Consider the following 24178-nt stretch of genomic DNA (forward strand, 5'->3'; position numbering starts at 1 on the left):
TGACAAGTGAGGGAAGGGGGAGGAATCCTTGAAGATAGTACATGTGACAAACCTCCTTTCTGGGGTCAGATCAACACTGAGCTGCACAATCTGAACTGTGTTTGCAGGCATGTGTATGCTAAGCTTTAGTTTTATTTTTGGTTAGTGACCAAATTAAAAGCAACCTGGGATCACCTGTATTGGCCTGAATATGCTCAGAACTTTTGCAACTCTGCATTAATATAATGATTATAATGAAATCTCATGCTTCAGCCAGTCATCTGTAGGGGACGGGGAGAAGCTTTTCCCCCCCCGTGATGCGTAACTAGCAAGAGACAAGACACCAGATGAAGGTGGGGGCAGGGGCAGTGGAGGACTGGTTCTAAGGTGGAACAGAGAAGCCTCTTTTTCAAATGCCTGGCTAATGTGTCTTGCTCACACACTCGGGGTTATGCTGTTCACCAGATTTGGGGTTGGGAAGGAATTTTCCCCCAGGTCAAATTGGCTGTGACCTTGGAAGTTTTTTAACGTCCTCTGAAGCATGGGGTGCTGTGTATATATCACCTAGTCCATTCCCTGCCATTGCAGGGGCCTCCGGCGTTAGTGGCACCTTGGTCTCTCTCTTCTCTTCCTGTGATGCACAGTTTAGTTTCCTGAGGACTGAAATATTTTGGTGTAGCTAAAATCTTTGGGATTAATGTAGGAGTATCTGGGTGTAAATTAATAGCCTGTCATTTACATGAGGTCAGACTAGATCTAATGGTTCCTTCTGTCCTTAAACTCTATAAAAGTATGAAGTTACTTATGATGACTTGATTTTTATTTAACATTTCTCAAGAATTGAAACACCGAAGTACAGTTCTTAATTCATGAAATAGTTTTTAATGAAGTTTGTTTTCAATGCGTTGAGAGGTGAAATGTTTCTGGAAATTTAAGAAATTCTTCTTCTCTGAGATTTCAGAAGCCAAGTGTTCCAAAACGTTTCTTGCTGATAATGGGCATGAAGTCCTGTGGGAGATTATTTTGAAAAATATTTATGGCTTTACTGCTGACACGAACATGGTTGTTAAAATATTTCAAGTGCCTGATAGCATAAAGTGGCCTTGACTGGAATTTTGGTAATCTTGAGTGAAAACACATGTTAAGCCCTTTGTTGAGCTATCCTGCAGAGCTATGGCTGGTAGTGTAATATTGTGCTTAGGAAGGGGGTTTGTGCTAGCACGTTCTGTATCGTTTCCAACTCAAAACCCTTTGTGCTCTATTTTGAGGGGAATGGGTGGGGAAAGGAGAGTTGACTGTACAAAGGATGGTCCTACACTAGTGTAGTTTTTTTTTTCCAGTAGGAAAATGTGGTATTTATGAGTGAAAGGTTGCAGCTGAGTCTATAGTAGAACTGCACATTTGTACTGATTTAATTGCAGTGTAAAACCTCATTATTATCTTGTGAAAAGCACCAGTGATGCCCTGACTTCCTTGATAACATAAGAATCTGTTCATGGTAATGACCATTAACTCACTGACAGGGTGATAACGAGATTACAGGGTTCAGTTTCCTCCTCTTTATAAAAAAATTGGTTAGTGGATGTGCTACCCAGCCAGTCAAACTTCAGTATATGTTGTAGAACAGCCAGAGAGAAGGTTTGCACACTTTTTGTTTCTTGACAACCTAATCCCCATGGGACACTGGGGGTTTTCTGTTTCTTTCTACCTCCTCTTACACATCAATTGCATGAATGTTTTGCTAATACCCTGGAGTGATGCATCTGTGATTTGTAACGCTTCCCATTGTTTGGTTCCTGAAGTGGTAATAGACTTGTAGAGACTCTGCTAGAGGCCACGCTTTTTTCATAACTACTACATTTTTCATAACTACCGTATTTTTAATAGAGATTTTGCCTACAGATCTTCACTCACTTGGATAATGGAGTAAAAATAGCTTGTGTTTAAAGTTAAAATAAGCCAGTTAGTCTCTAGCATGGACCACCAATGACTTCTGATACTATCACCCTGACTTCTGATACTACCATCCCAAATGGAGTAGCTGTGTGCACAGCAGTCACATACTCATGTATTTCATCAGACACGTCTTGATAACGTTATGAAAAGTTAATTTTTTGGTGCCGATTCTTAGTGATTTCAAGGAAATGGGGACTTGATAAAAACTCAGTGGAAAAAGCTTGTTTACATGCAGAGCTGATACAACCTCTCAGAGGCATGTACTGATTCCCATAACACAACGTATTGACAAAACACCTGAACGCTCTCATCAGTGATCCATGTCTTAAAGATCACTGACATAGGAGGTAATGAGACCACTGTTTCAGTGCAGGAATATTCAGTTAATGTTCCTATCCTGAATATAAAAAAATTCAAGAAATTGTTACCATTCTAATGGCTAAACATTAGTCAGTGTGATGTCCAGACAATTGCATAATATTTCTATTGATGGTATTAGTCAGAACCTACACAGCAGTGGCAGAAATACAATACTAAGTCTCAAAAAGTCCTGTGGCACCTTATAGACTAACAGACGTACTGGAGCATAAGCTTTCGTGGGTGAATACCCACTTCGTCGGATGCATGTAGACAAAGTGGGTATTCACCCATGAAAGCTTATGCTCCAGTACGTCTGTTGGTCTATAAGGTGCCACCGGACTCTTTGCCGCTTTTACAGATCCAGACTAACGTGGCTACCCTTCTGATACTTAATACTAAGTCTCCTCAATGACCATTGAAAAAGTTGCTTTGTTCGTGTAACTTTTGTCTTCCTGCTTATACCTGATAGACCAGTTTTGTGTTAGAAGTTTATTTTGCTTTTCCTGACTCTGCTGTCCACCTGTAACCATTTCCGTTGTTGCTTCTGAATAATTATTTGCCTTTAGTTCAGTGTCACTGTACCTTTAATATTATACATCCTATATTTTCTCAAGTTGTGACTCTAGGGTTATAATTGATATATAGACAAGGACTATAGCCTTGAACTATGTGGCACATTAGACCTTAGTTATGCAGAAACCTTTTATCCTGCTCCCGCCACCTACCCAACCACGTACATTCATGTATGTGGAAAGGCTGCACTGACTTGAGTGATGGCAGGAGGGGAGGTGAAAGGAAAAGTAATAACTGAAGGAGGCAGGAGGCTGTTATCTGGGGCTGTTAAGCCACGAAGAAGCAGAGCTTTTTCAGACTGACTGCTAAAGTCTGTTATTTCTACTGAGCAACTCAGAGAGAATACCAGTACGACACATGTTTCCCTTATGCAAAATAAACTTATCACAAGTTATTCATGTGTGACAGCCACCATCTTACCCAATGTTGGAGTCGAAGTGGAGCCTCCGTGTCTAAAATTACAGGTATGTCTACACAGCATTTTGGAGTAAGCCTCCCTGCCTGGGCCGACAGACTTGGGCTAGCAGGGCTTGTGCTGGTGCTGTAACAGTAGCTGTATAGACAGCACTTGTAGTTGTAGCTTGGGTTGGAACTCGGGCTCTAAAGCCCTTCGCCTCTCTTCTCCCACCCCAGTGTTTCAGAGCCCGAGTCACAACTTTGCCTATACTGCTATTCTTTTAGCACTAGCAAGAGCCCCGCTAGCCCAAGTCTGTTGACCCAGGCTGGGATGCTGGTTCCAAAGGGCTGTGTAGACATACCGCATGAGTATCTACAGCTTGAGCTAAAGAACCAGGCTCTGTAACTTGGGCTGTAAAAGACCTACATGCTCTTTAGATGGGGCACAGAGGGAGATACTACACACTGATTAGTGGGTTGTACGTGCAACATGTAATTTACCATTGCGCTCTCTGAGATCCCAAATGTGACCTACCTTAGGGCACTAGGAGTGAATAAAAATAAAATGGTTCAGAAAAGCTCCAGAAAGAGAGGAAGGGGAAGGATGGGGAGTGCCAGTGACTCTGTGGTGTGCTCCACCTTCTTTAGGAGCCTAGAGGGACCTCATCATGACAGCTCTGTGGCTTAGGTGGGGGACATGCACATTAGGTATCATGCTTTCTTCTGCAACCAGTGGAGATACCATTTTTTTTTTTAAAGTGAGTTGATGCTTGTAGGTAACCTTAAGTCCAAAGAATTTGAAGCAGACTAGTAACAGACCCCAGTAAACTGATGATGGTTACTGTGAAGGGTCTGGAGTGGCTCACAATTGTGTAACATTTACATGCTTGCAAAACCAGTACATTTTAAAAAAAGTCTCTTGATTTGGGATGCTTCAGTTTTGGGGTGCCCTGATTTAACACTTTTTAAAGTATCCACCCCCTGAAAATCAGGCCTCTTTAAGGTCTCCCAAAATGGAGGTCCCAAAATCACTAGGTACTTTGGAATATTTAGGCCCTGGTGTATATTTGTTTTGTTGGATACATTCACTTACCTATTGTCTCGATGCTTGCTAAATTGGAAGTTCTTTGGATCCCAAACCAAAAATAATTCTCAGTAACGCATAATTAGGTATGGGTAAATTTTCCAAACACATGCTTAATAAACTAAAAATTCTCACCATACTTTTATTGCTATTACAGGATATATTTGTAGTCATTTACCCTCCTGAGATGTAAACTCATCTAAATCATGAAACTAGTGGGTGATTTTTTTTGGTACACAAACTCACATGCTTGTTTTAGTTTCCTCAGTGCATAGCACAATGGAGCCTTTCAGAGATCTGAAGGTATTTAAAGGTGGTGGTTGATTAAAGGTGGTGGTAGTTCTACCTGTCCTTTAAATAAATAGTCCATATTAAAACTTGACTACCTTCTCACATAGAGGTCCCTATTTCAGTTTGCAAAATTGGTCTGTGAGGACCTTTCTTCCACCAACCTTGGATCCCTGCTCTCATGTGAATTTGGTGACAAAAGTCTCCTTTTAACCTTCTAACCTTTAACCTTATATTCCACCTTCTGCAGCAGCTGACCCTGGTGGAGTGCACCACTTCAAATATTAGATGTTCATGTCCCACCACCACTTCCTGTCCCATGTATATTTTGGTGTTCCTGAAACTCAACATATTTATAAAATTTCATCATTCCAAAATGTAAGACTTTCAACTTGGAAAACAGCTCATGGGTTCAAAGTAGTTACACGTTCTACACCTGTCCTGCTGTTCCCCGGCCGTTTTTTGTGCTTATGTTATCATGGTTTCCTATATTATTTTTTTTTAAAGTGTTCTCTTTCCTGTTGCCGTGTGAAACATGCACGCAAACAGAAGGGGAACTGGTGAAACTCACTACACACGATGTTTTGCCAAACGCACAAATGCTTTTCTAACATTACTTTTCCCCCGCAGGACTGGAGAATTTTGTGCAAATCAATCTGTTGGAACAATTTTATTTTTCATTCTTAATTAAATAAAATGGAGAACAGGAGAACAAAAAAGATCAAGATAGATTAGATTTCCAGCCACTGGGAATCTTTATTTAGACCTGTGTTTAGCCTTCTGCTATTCAAAACTCAGAATACCAGCAAAAGATGACTTTTATCTTCCTTGTTTTTATGAAAATATTTGACAGCGTCCACAGAGAAGTCCTCTGGAAGATCCTGTGGTACTATGGCATTCTAAGAAAGATGGTTAAGTTGATAAAAGCTTTGTATGATGAATCTGCTTTCTGCATCAGGACAGAGAGCAGAGACACAGAATGGTTTAAAATAATCCCTGGTGTAAGGTCAAGTTGTGTACAATCTCCATTTCTCTTCTGCATTGTCATAGATTTTGTGATGAGAAGAACTGTTGCTGAGGACACTTGTATTGTTTGGGCAAGAGAGAAGCGGAGACATTTAGATTTTACACAAAGTCATACTGGATACCAGCTTGGGTGGAATGAAAAGACTCTTTGAGTATAAAAGCAGAAGCTGCTAAAATGAGACTTTGTATCAGCATGCAGAAGACCAAGACCATGGAGGCAGGAGAGAATACTGTCAAAGTTGACAGATGTGTGATTGATGGCAAAGAGTACAGAAGAGTTGATTACTTTGTCTGTCTTGGAAGTATAATATCTGGTAATGGCCGGCTTACTAAAGAAGCAAAGGAAAGAATTGGTGAAACCAGTGGATCATTTTTCCATTTGTGGAATATCTGGAAAAATAAGATGATACATCTAAACACTGTAATGAGATTGTGCAATGCTATTGTCCTTCCAACACTATTAAATGCCTCAGAAATGTGGCAGATTGTGGAAATACAAAACAGTAAGGTGAATGCATCCCACCAGCATTGTTTAAGAAGAATCTTGAGAATTTATTGGAGGGGTCATGTAATTAGTGTGGAAGCATTGTGCCACATGGATCAGTAGACTGCAAACTTAATAATTAGACAGAAACAGCTACAGTGATTTGGCCACGTCACCAGGCAACCCCATGGCAGAAGCCCAAAGTCCATCTATGCCCTGGTCTACACTAGGACTTTAGATCGAATTTAGCAGCGTTAAATCGATTTAAACCTGCACCCGTCCACACAATGAAGCCCTTTATTTCGACTTAAAGGGCTCTTAAAATCGATTTCCTTACTCCACCCCTGACAAGTGGATTAGCGCTTAAATCGACGTTGCCGGCTCGAATTTGGGGTACTGTGGACACAATTCGATGGTATTGGCCTCCGGGAGCTATCCCAGAGTGCTCCATTCTGACCGCTCTGGACAGCGCTCTCAACTCAGATGCACTGGCCAGGTAGACAGGAAAAGAACCGCGAACTTTTGAATCTCATTTCCTGTTTGGCCAGCGTGGCAAGCTGCAGGTGACCATGCAGAGCTCATCAGCAGAGGTGACCATGATGGAGTCCCAGAATCGCAAAAGAGCTCCAGCATGGACTGAACGGGAGGTACGGGATCTGATCGCTGTTTGGGGAGAGGAATCCGTGCTATCAGAACTCCGTTCCAGTTTTCGAAATGCCAAAACCTTTCTGAAAATCTCCCAGGGCATGAAGGACAGAGGCCATAACAGGGACCCGAAGCAGTGCCGCGTGAAACTGAAGGAGCTGAGGCAAGCCTACCAGAAAACCAGAGAGGCGAACGGCCGCTCTGGGTCAGAGCCCCAAACATGCCGCTTCTATGATGAGCTGCATGCCATTTTAGGGGGTTCAGCCACCACTACCCCAGCCGTGTTGTTTGACTCCTTCAATGGAGATGGAGGCAATACAGAAGTAGGTTTTGGGGACGAAGAAGATGATGAGGAGGAGGTTGTAGATAGCTCACAGCAAGCAAGCGGAGAAACCGGTTTTCCCGACAGCCAGGAACTGTTTCTCACCCTAGACCTGGAGCCAGTACCCCCCGAACCCACCCAAGGCTGCCTCCTGGACTCAGCAGGCGGAGAAGGGACCTCTGGTGAGTGTACCTTTTAAAATGCTATACATGGTTTAAAAGCAAGCATGTGAAAGGATTACTTTGCCCTGGCATTTGCGGTTCTGCCTTTGCAAAAGGTTTCTGGGGAGGGCAGCCTTATTTCGTCCTTCATGGTAGGACACTTTACCACTCCAGGCCAGCAACACGTACTGGGGAATCACTGTAGAACAAAGCATTGCAGTGTATGTTTGCTGGCATTCAACCAAAATCCGTTCACGCGGTGGGAGGAGGCAAAATGCGACCTTGTAACGAAAGCACATGTGCTATGTATGTAATGTTAACTTTCAAGGTTTACCCTGAAAGAGTGTAGCCACTGTTTTATAAAATGTGTCTTTTTAAATACCGCTGTCCCTTTTTTTTTCTCCACCAGCTGCATGTGTTTCAATGATCACAGGATCTTCTCCTTCCCAGAGGCTAGTGAAGCTTAGAAAGAAAAAAAAACGCACTCGCGATGAAATGTTCTCCGAGCTCATGCTGTCCTCCCACACTGACAGAGCACAGACGAATGCGTGGAGGCAAATAATGTCAGAGTGCAGGAAAGCACAAAATGACCGGGAGGAGAGGTGGAGGGCTGAAGAGAGTAAGTGGCGGGCTGAAGAGAGTAAGTGGCGGGCTGAAGACAGGGCTGAAGCTCAAAGGTGGCGGCAGCGTGATGAGAGGAGGCAGGATTCAATGCTGAGGCTGCTGCAGGACCAAACCAGTATGCTCCAGTGTATGGTTGAGCTGCAGCAAAGGCAGCTGGAGCACAGACTGCCACTGCAGCCCCTCTGTAACCAACCGCCCTCCTCCCCAAGTTCCATAGCCTCCACACCCAGACGCCCAAGAACACGGTGGGGAGGCCTCCGGCCAACCAGCCACTCCCCCACAGAGGATTGCCCAAAAAAAAGAAGGCTGTCATTCAATAAATTTTAAAGTTGTAAACTTTTAAAGTGCTGTGCTTAAAGTGCTGTGTGGCATTTTCCTTCCCTCCTCCACCACCCCTCCTGGGATACCTTGGTAGTCATCCCCCTATTTGTGTGATGAATGAATAACGAATGCATGACTGTGAAGCAGCAATGACTTTATTGGCTCTGCAAGCAATGATTAAAGGGAGGAGGGGAGGGTGGTTAGCTTACAGGGAAGTAGAGTGAACCAAGGGGCGGGGGGGTTCATCAAGGAGAAACAAACAGAACTTTTACACCGTAGCCTGGCCAGTCATGAAACTGTTTTTCAAAGCTTCTCTGATGCGTACCGCGCCCTCCTGTGCTCTTCTAACCGCCCTGGTGTCTGGCTGCGCGTAACCAGCAGCCAGGCGATTTGCCTCAACCTCCCACCCCGCCATAAACGTCTCCCCCTTACTCTCACAGATATTGTGGAGCACACAGCAAGCAGTAATAACAGTGGGAATATTGGTTTCGCTGAGGTCTAAGCGAGTCAATAAACTGCGCCAGCGCGCCTTTAAACGTCCAAATGCACATTCTACCACCATTCTGCACTTGCTCAGCCTGTAGTTGAACAGCTCCTGACCACTGTCCAGGCTGCCTGTGTACGGCTTCATGAGCCATGGCATTAAGGGGTAGGCTGGGTCCCCAAGGATACATATAGGCATTTCAACATCCCCAACAGTTATTTTCTGGTCTGGGAATAAAGTCCCTTCCTGCAGCTTTTGAAACAGACCAGAGTTCCTGAAGATGCGAGCATCATGCACCTTTCCCGGCCATCCCACGTTGATGTTGGTGAAACGTCCCTTGTGATCCACCAGAGCTTGCAGCACTATTGAAAAGTACCCCTTGCGGTTTATGTACTCGGCGGCTTGGTGCTCCGGTGCCAAGATAGGGATATGGGTTCCATCTATAGCCCCACCACAGTTAGGGAATCCCATTGCAGCAAAGCCATCCACTATGACCTGCACATTTCCCAGGGTCACTACCCTTGATATCAGCAGATCTTTGATTGCGTGGGCTACTTGCATCACAGCAGCCCCCACAGTAGATTTGCCCACTCCAAATTGATTCCCAACTGACCGGTAGCTGTCTGGCGTTGCAAGCTTCCACAGGGCTATCGCCACTCGCTTCTCAACTGTGAGGGCTGCTCTCATCTTGGTATTCATGCGCTTCAGGACAGGGGAAAGCAAGTCACAAAGTTCCATGAAAGTGCCCTTACGCATGCGAAAGTTTCGTAGCCACTGGGAATCGTCCCAGACCTGCAACACTATGCGGTCCCACCAGTCTGTGCTTGTTTCCCGAGCCCAGAATCGGCGTTCCACAGCATGAACCTGCCCCATTAGCACCATGATGCATGCATTGTCAGGGCCCATGCTTTCAGAGAAATCTGTGTCCATGTCCTGATCACTCACGGGACCGCGCTGACGTCGCCTCCTCGCCCGGTATCGCGTTGCCATGTTCTGGTGCTGCATATACTGCTGAATAATGCGTGTGGTGGTTAATGTGCTCCTAATTGCCAAAGTGAGCTGAGCGGGCTCCATGCTTGCCGTGGTATGGCGTCCGCACAGAAAAAAGGCGCGGAACGATTGTCTGCCGTTGCTCTGACGGAGGGAGGGGCGACTGACGACACGGCTTACAGGGTTGGCTTCAGGGAGCTAAAATCAACAAAGGGGGTGCCTGTACATCAAGGAGTATTTCAGGCAGGACTGCACGGAGGGTTCCAATAAGAAATGGTGCACCTAAGTTATCGTTGTTATTGGAACAAGGAGGTTAGCCTGGCCTCTGATTGATACATGGCTAGATTTACCTCGCTGCACCTTCTCTGTGAGTGACTGCAGTGTGACCTAGAGGAATGAGTCCCCTAGACAGGGGAGGAGGCAAATGAGTACAAAACAAATCTGGTCTATTTCTTGTTTTGACCCACTCCATCTATCTTTTACATCTTTGGCTGGCAGCAGACGGTGCAGAAGGACTGCATGCCATCCACATCTCATGGCTGCTTGGCAGAAGATGGTACAGTACGCCTGCTAGCCATCCCCATCTCTTGCCTGCCTGGCAGAAGATGGTGCAATACGACTGCTAGCAATCCTCATCTCTTGCCTGCCTGGCAGAAGATGGTACAGTACGACTGCTAGCAGTCCGTATCGCCTGCCTGCTCACCATAAGACGGTTCAATAGGACTGACTGCAGGACTAAAGAGAATGACCTGGTCAAGTCACTCCAAATTTAGTCCCTGCGCCCATGTCTGCCCAGGCGCTCCCAGCCGACGCGGCCAGGAGCACCTCGGACACGATGAGGACGACTACCAATCGTATTGCACCGTCTGCTGCCAGAAGGCAAGGGGTTGCTGCTACTGTGCAGCAAAGCCGTACCGCGTCTGCCAGCACCCAGGAGACATAGGGTGACGGTTACCTGAGCGGGCTCCATGCTTGCTGTGGTATGGCGTCTGCACAGGTAACTCAGGAAAAAAGGCGCGAAATGATTGTCTGCCCTTGCTTTCACGGAGGGAGGGAGGGAACGGGGGCCTGACGACACGTACCCAGAACCACCCGCGACAATGTTTTAGCCCCATCAGAGCGCTCCATTGTGACTGCTCTGGACAGCACTCTCAGATGCCCGATTGTTTGCCATTGCTCTGACGCTGGGAGGGGCGCTTACAGGGTTGGCTTCAGGGAGCTAAAATCAACAAAGGGGGTGGCTTTACATCAAGGAGTATTTCAGGCAGGACTTCACAGAGGGTTCCAATAAGAAATGGTGCACCTAAGTTATTGTCCTTATTGGAGCAAGAAGGTTAGCCTGGCCTCTGATTGATACATGGCTAGATTTACCTCGCTGCATCTTGACTGCAGTGTGATCTAGAAGAATGAGTCCCCTAGACAGGGGAGGGGGGGGAAGCAAATGAGTACAAAACAAATCTGGTCTATTTCTTGTTTTGACCCACTCCATCTATCTTTTACATCTTTGGCTGGCAGCAGACGGACTGCATGCCATCCACATCTCATGACTGCTCGGCAGAAGATGGTACAGCACGACTGCTAGCAGTCCGTATCGCCTGCCCGCTCACCATAAGACGGTTCAATAGGACTGACTGCAGGACTAAAGAGAATGACCTGGTCAAGTCACTCCAAATTTAGTCCCTGTGCCCATGTCTGCCCAGGCGCTCCTGATCGACCTCACAGAGGCGACCAGGAGCACCTCAGACATGACGATGACGGCTACCAGTCGTACTGTACCGTCTGCTGCCACAAGGCAAGGGGTTGCTGCTACTGTGTAGCAATGCCGTACCGCGTCTGCCAGCACCCAGGAGACATAGGGTGACGGTTACCTGAGCGGGCTCCATGCTTGCCATGGTATGGCGTCTGCACAGGTAACTCAGGAAAAAAGGCGCGAAATGATTGTCTGCCCTTGCTTTCACGGGGGGAGGGAGGGAACGGGAGGCTGACGATATGTACCCAGAACCACCCGCGACAATGTTTTAGCCCCATCAGGCATTGGGATCTCAACCCAGAATTCCAATGGGCAGCGGAGACTGCGGGAACTGTGGGATAGCTACCCACAGTGCAACGCTCCGGAAGTCGACGCTTGCCTCGGTACTGTGGAAGCGCTCCGCCGAGTTAATGCACTTAATGCACTTAGAGCATTTACTGTGGGGACACACACACTCGAATTTATAAAACCGATTTCTAAAAAACCGACTTCTATAAATTCGACCTTATTCCGTAGTGTAGACATACCCTAAGGCTTCCACCTGAAGAGAAGAGAAAAGGCATGGAGGGCAAACCATGACATACTGCAGGATGATCAAAAAGCATGCTGTCATCATGAAGATCGCTTACGATAGAATCAAACATCTTGCTGTGGCAAGAGAGCAGTGGGGAGAAAGGGGTTGCCTCACGTGCCACGAGGCACGGAGGTTCTAAGTAAGTTAGCTTTCTGAGATGTTTCTTCAGCAAAAGTGGCATACCTATTGATAGACAGTTTTTAGGCTTTTCTAAAAGTTGAAAAATGTGTGTGTGTGTAAAATCAATAATATGCTATGTAAAAACTGCCATCCCACATCAGATTAATGGTCAGTCTGCTCTTGTGTCCTGTCATTGATAGCAGCTAGGATCAGATTTTTAACAGAAGGTGCCCGCAGTCGGCATTTATTAGTGCCTGTTGGAAGTTGGCTTATCCCTGAAGCATGAGAGGTTGTAGCCTCTTTTTTAAAAAAAAAGGTTAAACTCTTTTTTTTAATTTGATTTTTAATCCTTGCTATTATAACTCTGAATGTGCTTGTTATCTATATGAATATCCAATCCTTTTCTCAGACCTGCTGAGCTGTTGGCTTTGATTATATCTTGTGGCAATGAGTTGGCTAATTGTGCACTGTATAGAATGTATTTCCTTTTATGAGTTTATGTATTCTGACTTCCTGTTTCAGTGTACGTATGCTCTTGTATTCTGAGAGACAGTGAGAAGTTCTCAATCAATATAGTTTATTATTGAATTCTCCTTTATCATCTTCCCTTTTATTCAGCCCTCTGTAAACAGTCCCATTCTTTTCAATTTCTTCATATGGAAGCTTTCCATAGAAGCATTGTTTCTGTTTGATTAATAATTAATTATAAATAACAATTTGCAGAGCCCATATCATTATTCATTTAGAACTGGAAAGCAGCTTTTCCAGAACTACAATCTAAATGTTTGTCTGGTGACAAAAATGAGTAATTGTTAAACCTTTAGCCTTAAGGCAACTTTGGATGCTGTCAGGAGTTCTTAAAAAGTGTGCAACCAGACAAGAGCACTATGAGTACAGCCATGAATTCTGCATGGTTTGTCTGTTTCAGTTTCTTCTGTGATACGAGTAAGAATTTGGGCAGTACTTGAATGAGAGATGATACGGTCTCTTAGCCAGGAGTGCATGCGCGTGTTCACACGCGTGCACACACACAAAATTGCACTGCACACACAATTTTTACCCTGGGGAAAATGAGATGGGGGTTGGGAGAAGAGGGAGAGAGTACAAACCAAAAATGGTAGATGTTAGTGAGGCCACTTATTACACCACTGTAAGGTGCACAATGCTACAGTGATGAGGGCAGTATAAGAACCTATAGAGAATAAAACAATATAGAATTGACACAACTTGAATAAGGAACTATAAGCCCATTTTTAAAAATATGGACGGAAAAGCCTATTGAGGGCCTTTCACTTTTTGTTAGGAGTATTGAACTAGTTTGATTTGTTTTCCTCTAGGTTTTTTTAAATCTGCCAGTTGAGGTTATCTTTCTCTTAATAGTTTTATTATTATTGCTAGTTACTACTGTTTTATACAAAAAGAATTCACAGTGCTTAAACACCCTGTCCTTCCTCAGTCAAAGTCTATAGTCTGTCTTTGTATAGGTACTTATGACCTCATCACCATTGTGTCTAAACATCTCCAAAGTATGTAAAAAAAGAAACGACGATTCCAGCTCCTTTCCCCATCAGTATGAGGAATAGCATGATTTCATAGGATTCTTAGTTCCTGAGTTCTTATAGGTTTCATTGTGTGTATGAAGAAATTGAGGGAAGTCTCCTCTGAAGAAATGAGGATTACACTTTGGGCTCGGCTACACTTGTGAGTTACAGCGCAATAAAGGAGCCCTGGGCGCACTAGCTCACTATCCATCCACACTGGCAAGGCACATAGAGCACTCTGACTCCACAGCTACAGCGCTGCTGGTACTCCACCTCGGTGAGTGGAATAACATTTGCTGCACCCCCGCTGGAGCGCCACGGTGCCAGTGTGGATGAGGGGTTGCATTACTGCGCTCTGGTCAACCTCCGGAAATGTCCCATAATCCCTTTAAGTCAAGTGGCCACTCTTGTCATTGTTTTTGAATCACTGTAGGAATGCGGATATGCCCTTTGAAAGCTCCGCTTCCGACAGCCGGCTTATCTGCTCCGAGACAAAGCAACCATTAGAGTGGAATGCTGTGTGTGAAAGAGAGAGAGAGGCTGGGGGGGAGGGGAGGGTGTCTGCTGCTGTCTGAACTTACAAGACAGCATGCTGACATACTCTCAGCGCCCCCCCCAAAAACCCACTCTCTCTCCCCCCACATACACACAACACACTCCCTGTCACACTTTTGAAAAGCACGTTGCAGTCACTTTCATGCTGGGATAGCTGCCCATAATGCACAGCGCCCAATGCTGCTGCAAGTGCCGCAAATGTGGCCACGCCAGTGCCCTTGAAGCTGTCAGTGTGGACAGACTGCAGCGCTTTCCCTACTGTGCTCTATGAAGGCTGGTTTAACTCAAAGCGCTCTACATCTGCAAGTGTAGCCATGCCCTTAGTAACACTTACACTTCAGTGGATAGTTCTATAGCCATTCTTGTCCCTTGCAAGAGGAGAGTTCCATAGTCTATGGCCCATTCCTGTGAAAGTTCTCGCCTGTTCTTATGAGCCTTCCCTTATTGGTAGGCTTAAATATGGATTGTCTAGCTCACTTTCAAGTCAATTAAAATGATTTTTGCTCTGGAATGAGTCTGGTGTATAGCCCCAAGTCTGCCCTCTTCTGATGAGTATAGATGTGGGGTTGCCAACTGCTCTGAGTTTCAAGGGTCCTTGAAACATTTCAGCATTTTATCACTACATTATAGCTTTAGTGAGCTGGCCAGGGCCACATTGGGCATTCCAAATATGGGTTCTCGTCCCTTGATATCATGCTAGATTGGCTTCCTCTGACATTAAGGTCTAGTTTCCCTTACATCTTATTACTCCCTACAGATTGTTGTGGGTTTTTTTCTTGTTAGGCAGTCTACATTCCACAACATACAGCCTACCATAGCTTTTCTCCACCAAGTTTGTTACATCTGTAATGAATACTAATAAAAGTATATTTTATCATTCCCATAAACAGGATGTCACTTCAAGCTGTCAGCTGAATAGCTTTCTCAAGTCACTTTCACTATTGATACCAAATTTTCACTGCTTTCTTCCCTGTTGGTAATATTCCAGAGCAACTTCAATGGGATCTTTTAGAAATTGAAAATATTGAAACCTGCTAAATCTAAAAGACCCATTTGTATAAACTATGGGTTAATTCTTAAGGTTATTGTACTCAGGCAAATTTCTACTAACTGCACTGGATGTTTTCTTGAATAAGGACTGAGTAAAAATATAAGGACTTTGGGACATGGGATGATGTATGGAAGATGGCAACCATGTGGTTGCTATGCTGTCTGTGTTTTACAATACAATTGCCTTTTTGTCTATTTTTGCGTCCTAGAATAAAGATAAAATCTGATACTTTGTTTTGAATTAGTAATATTAAAATTATTGCTTCTCTTTTGGCAAAGCAGAGGCATTCCTGTATGTACAGGAAAAAAGTTGAGGATGAATTAGATAGTTTTGGATGCTGGCTAATCTAATCCAGCTGCCCTTTTTTGTTTATGAATTTGGAGATCAGTGGAGGAAAATATACAAATTCAGGAGGATGAGGAAGAGAATTCCTTAGGGAGGTACAAGTTAGGTTGTTTATATTTTCTCAGTATATCAAGCCATGGATAGTTCTACTGCTATAGCTTTTATTCTGTAAACATTTCTCTCCCTACTGGTGTATCAGTGGGTATTTATCAATTTGGTATGTGTATCTGAAAAACCCCAGGGGATAACTCTGTCCTGGTTAACTATCTGTGCACCAACCCTTAAATCTACAATAGCTGTTTAGTTAATTTGTAGATACGATCATCAACCTGTTTGTAAATTACTTGTATGGCAAAGGGTAAATTTAAGGTAAGGGGTAAGAAAGCTTGTTTAGGACATTATTGTTGCAAAGCACACAGACTTTGCTCAGAAATAAATGTCCCATAGCCCCTAGCAACTGCACATTAGGGTAGAGATTATGGGCTGTCTGCCTGTACATGGAAACCTATGACCACTCTACTAGAAGCTGAGATAGTGAAGCAAGAGCTGAGAAAAACTGTATGGGGCTGTGAATCCTGTTTTACCATGCCATAGACTGGGGCTAACACCAGGAAGGAAGAATGGTTCAGTGGTTAGGACAATGGCCTAGGATTTGGGAGACCCAGGTTCGGTTCCCTGCTCTGCTGTGGACTTTGTGTATGATCCTGGGCAAATCTCTGTGCTTCAGATACAGAAGATGAGGGTGGGAGGTCACCTCAATTAAAATCAAAGTGAGGAGAGGACCCTGGTCTTAAGGGGGCAGAATATCTGTGGAAAGCTTAGGGAGGGTGGGACCCAGTAGATCTTGGTTTTATTTCTGCCTGTACCAAGTTGAACTGTGTAACCTTTATGAGGCTGAATTTTAAAAGGGATTAAAACCTACCTACCACAGAATGGTGAGAGGCTGAATTAAGTGGTGGCTGCACCACATGCTGATACATAGCACCTTAGGTGGAAGGATAAGTGCTATTAATCAAAAGCATCGTGAAAGGCTTTCTTTAAAGAAAATTGTGTTCGACAGCTAAACGCTACTTTGTCCAGGTAACCCCACTAGTGGTTTCCACCTCTTGGAGCTCTGGTCTGAGCCTTTAGGGGCCCCTACCAAAAGGACTACAAATAAAGTGGCCACCAAAACCCCCTGACCCAATTCCCAGCATCCTTGGAGTCAGAGGTGAGGACAAAAGAAACTAGAAACCCCTGCTGGAACGAATTAGGGAGGCTTTTGCCTGGGTGATCAGAATGAGAAGTCCACTGGACCAGTAACAAGCCAGGGCTGTGCAGACTCAGTAAGTTAACAGGACAGCAGCCGGACAGAGAGTGTTTTTTTAGTTTGGAAGCTGGGAAAGAGAGGAGGAGTCCCTGCTAAATCCTCATTTCCCCAAAGGGAGTTGCACTACTCTGAGGCTCTGGTTGCAGAGATCAGGCAGCTCCAGCGCTGTAGGGACCAGGTTCCAGAGAGAGAGGAAGAGAGACGATCTGGTACTGGCTATTAAGAGCCACCCAAGGCCCTAGGAGGATTCCAGACCAGGGAACAGCAAGCCTGGTTGGAGTCAGGAGAGGACCCTCCCCCACTCAGGGGTGAAAAAAAAGTAAAGTCACTTGTTTGAGCCATCCAACACCACAGCAGTGCAACACTCCATCTGAGGGCATGCAGCCTCTGCCTTCCATCTGCCTTGGCATGGTGCCAGGGAGGGTTTGGAGAAGTTTGTGAGTGTTTGGAGGTGGGGAAATTGACTTCCTTCCTTCCCCACATGCCTAGTGTCCTGTTCCCAGGGGTGAAAGTAACTTAAAGGACTTGCCGGTACTCCGGAGTCCTGAGGAGGGGCGTGGCCTCTGCCGGAAGAGGACTTTAAATCCCCGGGCCCTTTAAATCGCTGCAGAGGTGGCTGGGAGCCCTGGGGCTCGGGGGCGATTTACAGGGCCTGGAGCTCTAGCGGATGCTACCGCAGCAGAGCCCCATGCCCTTTAAATTGCCGACGGAGCCCCAGGGGTCCAGCAGCAGGGTTTGGGGCTCCGGCTGCTGCTACCCTCCAGGGCCCTTTAAACTGTCCCCGGAGCCCTGCTGCCGGAGCCCTGGGGTGGTGGCAGTGGGACTCCAGTGGCTATTTAAAGGGCCCAGGGCTCCCGATGCCTCTACCACCCCGGACCCTTTAAATCATCCCCGGAGCCCTGGGGTAGTGGCAGCAGGGCTACAGCGGCAGTTTAAAGGGCCCAGGGCTGTAGCGGCGGCAGGAGCCCTGGGCCCTTTAAATCGCCACCCGAGCCCTGCCACCGCTACCCCAGAGCTCCGGCAGCGGGGCTCTGGTAGCAATGTAAAGGCCCCAGGGCTCCTGCCACTGCTGGGAGCCACAGGCCCTTTACATTGCCCCCTGGGGAACCCAGTCCACCCTGGTACGGCTCACAGGCTCTTGCCGGCAGGGGTGGCAGGTTTGTAGAAATTTTGGTGTGGCCCAGAACATGCCCCTGCCCAAACTCTGCCCCCCCAAACTCCACTCCCCACCTGCCCAAGGCTCTGGGTGGGGGAGGAGGTCTGGGGTGCAGGCCCTGTGTTGGGGCAGGGGATTGGGGTGCATGAGGGGTGTGGGGTGCAGTCTCTGGGAGGGTGTTTGGGGATGGGAGGGGGTCCAGGGGTGAGAACTGTGGGGTGAGGCTGGGGATGGGTTTGGGGTGTGGGGGAGGCTCAGGGATGAGGCAGAGGGTTAGAGTGTGGGGGGGATGAGGGCTTTAGCTGGGGCTGGAGATGAGGGGTTTGGGGCATTGGAGAGGCTCAGAGCTAGGGCAGAGGGTTGGGGTGTGGGGGGATGAAGGCTCTGGCTGGGGTTATGGGCTCTGGGGTGGGGCAGGGCTGGGGATGAGTTTGGGTGCAGGCAGGCTGCCCCAGGACTGGAGCCAGAGAGGAGGACTCCCCCGCCCCCCAGCCCTCTCCCTGCTGGCAGCAGCGAGCTCTGGGGTAGGGGCCCCCCTCTCTCCCCCCCCCACCCCCCGCCCCAGCAGCACACTCACCCCTACCACTGTCACTGCATGTGCTCCTAGGGCCCCTTTCAGGTCCAGGAATCTCCTTCACCTTCCCTGTGGTGGGTGCCCTGCCGTGGGAGGGCTGCCATCACATGCGCACTTCATCCCCTGCTGCTGCCCCTCACTGTAGCCTCACTGGGGGTGGGGGATGGGCTGTCCCTTGCCCAGCGTGGGGCAGGAGCAGTGACTGCGGGGGGGGGGGGGGCAGCTGTACTGGTGGAGGGTCCCCTCGGAAAATGAAAGGGTCTGAAGGGGAAGGGCATCCTGCCCTGGCAGTAGTGGATGGGGGGGCACTAAGACCGTGCAGCGGCAATTGATGCAGGGAGGGAGCATGGAGCTGCAGGGGAGAGACAGGGATGCTCTGCTTCAGGCCCCAGGGAGGCACGCAGGGGCAGCAATGGGGGACCAGGGGACACTCGGGGGAGGCGTGGGGGGGCAGCAGGTGGGACCAGGGGGGAGACCCGGCCCCGTACATTGGTGGAGCTGGGCCTGGGCCCTCAATATTGCTGGAGCCACGAGCCCATATAACTTGTCTCTGCTGCTTGCCGGTGCCGGGGGCATGCCGGCTTACTTTCACATCTGCCTGTTCCCAGCAAAGTCACTCCCTCTGTTACACTGTTGTTTTTGATGTAGCAGGTGGCATTCCTTTGGTGGTGTTTGTTTTACTTTGTCCCTTGTGTCCTTGACGTTTACACTCCTGGCTATGTAGTCGTGTTGTCATTGATTTTTCTGAAGGGACAGCACTCCTGCCTGTCCGGCACAATGTGGAGGCACCAAAGTACAAAGGGTGGAAAAAAACAACCACCCAGGAGCTAACCCATATGAACTGAGAGGAGAAGCTGCTCCAAATATTGGTGATAGCAAGCCATCTGGGAGGCGAAAAAGGCTTCTAGGTCTTGTCATAGTGAAGTATGTCTCATTTATTTGTTTCAGAGTAGCAGCTGTGTTAGTCTGTATTTTCTTTAATTTATTTGTATGTCATTTGACGGTGAATGGGTTAAACATCTTATGATCTACTGACTGACCTTGAAGGCTTGCTTTATAACTAAAGGTGGAGCTCCTTTGCCTCACAATAACCTTTATATATATATAGGTTTCAGAGTAGCAGCCGTGTTAGTCTGTATTCGCACAAAGAAAAGGAGTATTTGTGGCACCTTAGAGACTAACGAATTTATTTGAGCATAAGCTTTCGTGAGCTACAGCTCACTTTATCCAATGAAGTGAGCTGTAGCTCACGAAAGCTTATGCTCAAATAAATTTGTTAGTCTCTAGGGTGCCACAAATACTCCTTTTCTTTTTATGTATATAGGGCACTCTACTTAACATCTCCATTTTACAAGTATACTTCCAAGATTATTAATCCACATCAATCACCTAGTTTTTCAGGGATGACTGAGTTTGTTTCAAGCTTGCTCTGCATGATACCATGTTGGGGAGGAGTAAACAATGAAATTTGGTGTTGAAGTAAATTAATATATTTTGGTTGAATGAATATATGTAAAGGGAATAAATGACCATTTGCAGATAGGTAGATACTGTTCTCAAATATTTCTATTGAAATATAGATCAACACTTGTAGATTTCAGTAAATTGCAGTAAAAACCAGTAGGTTTTCTGGTTGTCTGAAATGAACTATTTCTCAGTTGATTTTAGTTTGCAAAATATGAGTTTAGATAGCTGGAAAAATGAAAACAAATGGTTAAATATGACTTCAGCTAACTGGCGCGTTAAGATTTAAAGAGCATAAATATACAGGAGGGATTTGAAAGTGATCTCCAGGTGACATGAAGAAGTATGTGTCTATCTGGGAAAATTAAAGAATTAATTGAAAGAGAAAGTTAGCTTGTTAGCTGAGGCAGCCAATGCTAAAAAACCTGCCTTTCTGGTTTGTTAAAACTTTTATGGTGAGTCTTCAGAATTCTTATTATAAAATGACATTTTGAAATGCAGCCTCTTGATAGAGACAAGAATTCTGAACAATTGCCAGATTCCTTATGAGAGACCTAATTCAGGCTATTTTCAAGGTCCAGACCTCACCACACAATTAGAAATTCTCCACAAATTAAGAGGTAAACTTTGTACTTAAAGCAGACTTGTGTTTTGGTTAAATACTGTAAGCAATCCTGAATATCTGCCATGATTTGCCTCTTCCACATCCTCTAGAAAAGTACTAATTGTTGAAGAAGATGTACAGATCTTCAAAGGCAAAAGGAATATTTTAAAATGAATTATTTAGGCAAAACTAAATGTATTACCTTTTATGAGCGTGCGTGTGAGATTTTTTTTTCAAAATACTGTCATATAAAAAAGTTCAAGTACTATTTCCAACGTGAGCAGTCAATAATAATGATTCAGGCCCCAAATCATGAATTTGGCTTTAAACATCACGAGATTTTTAAAAATGTAATAAATGAAGTTATTTTGACAATGTTTTTGAGCCTTCTAGAGTTAATGTTTGCAAATTTTCCTCCAGAACTATGAGGGCTAGAAACTTTTGTTAACGCGAGAGTATCAGCTTTTAATTTATCATCTGACTGCAGGAGCTGGGGAGACTCAAACTTGTGAACTGGCAACACAGAGCCAGTGCTGTATAGCTGCCCTGCTAGACCAATCCATAAAACATTAGCTGGGGCGGACTTCCAAAATTTGAGATAATCCCAGTTAAACTAGGATTGTTGGCTGAGGGAAGCATATATTACATATAGTGGAGTTTTTAAAATATTTGCAATTCTTGTTTTTTTTTGGAGGCTAAATCAGATTGAAATCTATTTGTGGTCCATATGCACTGTACAAATGAAACCAAATGTGTCTGGTAAAGGTTCTAGGGTTGCCACCTTTCTGATTGCTGGTAACCGGACTACCGAGGCCCTACCCCTTGTTTATCTCTTCCCTTAGGGCCCCGCCCCCGTAGCTTGCTCTTCTTCCTCCCCCGCCATCTCCTGTCACTGGATCATCTCCACCTCCTTCCCCAACCAGCTGGGCTCCCTCTGCTCCGAGGCTAGTATAGAAGCTGCTGCAGCCTGACAAGGAAGCCTGCCTGCGGGTAGGACGCGGCCCTGGCTGAGTAGGGGCTGGCGCAGGTTAATGACCCTGCAGCTCACTGTGCCCTGCAGTAACTGAACTTTTGGTGTCCGGTCAGTACCTGTTTCTGGACATTACCCAGTCCTCTTTTTGATTGGACTTTCTGGTTGAAAAATGGGCAGCCGGCAACCCTAAATGGCACCCAGGCACAGAAGCTAAAAACAGGACTGTCCTGGTAAAACCCGGAGGGTCCATAACCCTAGATTTAGCACTATTTTAGTATGATTATTTTTCTCTTATTAATAGAATATGAGATACTTTTAATAATGAGCGGCAAAGAGTCCTGTGGCACCTTATAGACTAACAGACGTGTTGGAGTATAAGATGAAGTGGGTATGCTCCAATACATCTTGTCAGGCTATGTAGACTCCCTCCTCAGGCCCTACGCTACCAGCACTCTCAGCTATCTTCGAGACACCACTGACTTCCTGAGGAAACTACAATCCATCGGTGAATCCATCTTCCTGACTACAATCCATCTTCCTGAAAACACCCTCCTGGCCCCTATGGATGTAGAAGCTCTCTACACCAACATTCCACACAAAGATGGACTACAAGCCGTCAGGAACAGTATCCCCGATAATGTCACAGCAAACCTGGTGGCTGAACTTTGTGACTTTGTCCTCACCCATAACTATTTCACATTTGGGGACAATGTATACCTTCAAATCAGCGGCACTGCTATGGGTACCAGCATGGCCCCACAGTATGCCAACATTGTTATGGCTGACTTAGAACAACACTTCCTCAGCTCTTGTCCCCTAATGCCCCTCCTCTACTTGCGCTTTATTGATGACATCTTCATCATCTGGACCCATGGAAAAGAAGCCCTTGAGGAATTCCACCATGATTTCAACAATTTCCATCCCACCATCAACCTCAGCCTGGTCCAGTCCACACAAGAGATCCACTTCCTGGACACTACTGTGCTAATAAGTGATGATCACATAAACACCACCCTATACTGGAAACCTACTGACCGCTATTCCTACCTACATGCCTCCAGCTTTCATCCAAACCACACCACATGATCCATCATCTACCGCCAAGCTCTATGATATAACCGCATTTGCTCCAACCCCTCAGACAGAGACAAACACCTGCAAGATCTCTATCAAGCATTCTTACAACTACAATACCCACCTGCTGAAGTGAAGAAACAGATTGACAGAGCCAGAAGAGTACCCAGAAGTCACCTACTACAGGACAGGCCCAACAAAGAACATAACAGAATGCCACTAGCCATCACCTTCAGCCCCCAACTAAAACCTCTCCAACACATCATCAAGGATCTACAACCTATCCTGAAGGACGACCCGTCACTCACAGATCTTGGGAGACAGGCCAGTCCTTGCTTACAGACAGCCCCCCAACCTGAAGCAAATACTCACCAGCAACCACACACGGCACAACAGAGCCACTAACCCAGGAACCTCTCCTTGCAACAAATCCCATTGCCAACTGTGTCCACATATCTATTCAGGGGACACCATCATAGGGCCTAATCACATCAGCCACACTATCAGAGGCTCATTCACCTGCACATCTACCAATGTGATATATGCCATCATGTGCCAGCAATGCCCCTCTGCCATGTATGTTGGTCAAACTGGATAGTCTCTACTTAAAAGAATAAATGGACACAAATCAGACGTCAAGAATTATAACATCCAAAAACCAGTCGGAGAACACTTCAATCTCTTTGGTCACTCGATTACAGACCAAAAAGTTGCAATTCTTCAACAAAAAAACTTCAAAAACAGACTCCAACGAGAGACTGCTGAATTGGAAGTAATTTGCAAACTGGATACAATTAACTTAGGCTTGAATAGAGACTGGGAGTGGATGTGTCATTACACAAACTAAAACTATTTCCCCATATTTATTCCACCCCCCACCGTTCCTCGCTGGTAATATCTCACCTTAAGTGATCACTCTCGTTACAGTGTGTATGGTAACACCCATTTTTTCATGTTCTCTATGTATATAAATCTTCCCACTGTATTTTCCACTGAATGCATCTAATGAAGTGAGCTATAGCTCACGAAAGCTTATGGTCAAATAAATTTTCTAAGGTGCCACAAGTACTCCTTTTCTTTTTACAGGACTCTTTGCTGATTTTACAGATCCAGACTAACACGGCTACCCCTCTGATACTTTTAATAATGAGCACATCAGAATTCAATATTCTAAATCTATTCCCAAATGTGCTATTTCTAGGTTATAATCTGCTCTCAGTGGGCTGGTAGAGGCCCAATACAAATACTGATGCAAAAACTAAGAACAGATTATTTTTGGTAGTGCTTGAAAGACCGAAATGAAAGTGGAAAAATAACAGACTTCAAAGTAAGATCTGGCCTCCTGACCACAGGTCTATGAATAAGTGGGTATAAACTGAGTCTTTTTTATTTCAC

General features: G+C 45.7%; 2 protein-coding genes across 3 annotated transcripts in view; both read left to right on the forward strand.

The window, feature by feature from the left end:
- The window catches only part of PLXNB2 (plexin B2), a 338143-nt gene that overhangs the window by 110856 nt on the left and 203109 nt on the right, over positions 1–24178 (forward strand). The window lies entirely within an intron of this gene.
- On the forward strand, positions 6716–8229 carry LOC142071536 (uncharacterized). The gene is made up of 2 exons (XM_075126602.1): positions 6716–7295; positions 7684–8229. Exons 1-2 carry the CDS (start codon positions 6716–6718, stop codon positions 8223–8225), a joined length of 1122 nt encoding a protein of 373 aa, XP_074982703.1. The 3' UTR covers positions 8226–8229.

Source organism: Caretta caretta, chromosome 1 (genome assembly GCF_965140235.1).
Source record: "Caretta caretta isolate rCarCar2 chromosome 1, rCarCar1.hap1, whole genome shotgun sequence".
NCBI classification, from domain to species: domain Eukaryota; kingdom Metazoa; phylum Chordata; order Testudines; family Cheloniidae; genus Caretta; species Caretta caretta.

Bases quoted from the DNA above. Each gene is read 5' to 3' on its own strand.
- LOC142071536 (XM_075126602.1), top strand. From the start codon at position 6,716: ATGCAGAGCTCATCAGCAGAGGTGACCATGATGGAGTCCCAGAATCGC. The intron at 7,296-7,683 runs GTGAGTGTACCT...TTTCTCCACCAG, and splicing joins AGGCGGAGAAGGGACCTCTG to CTGCATGTGTTTCAATGATC.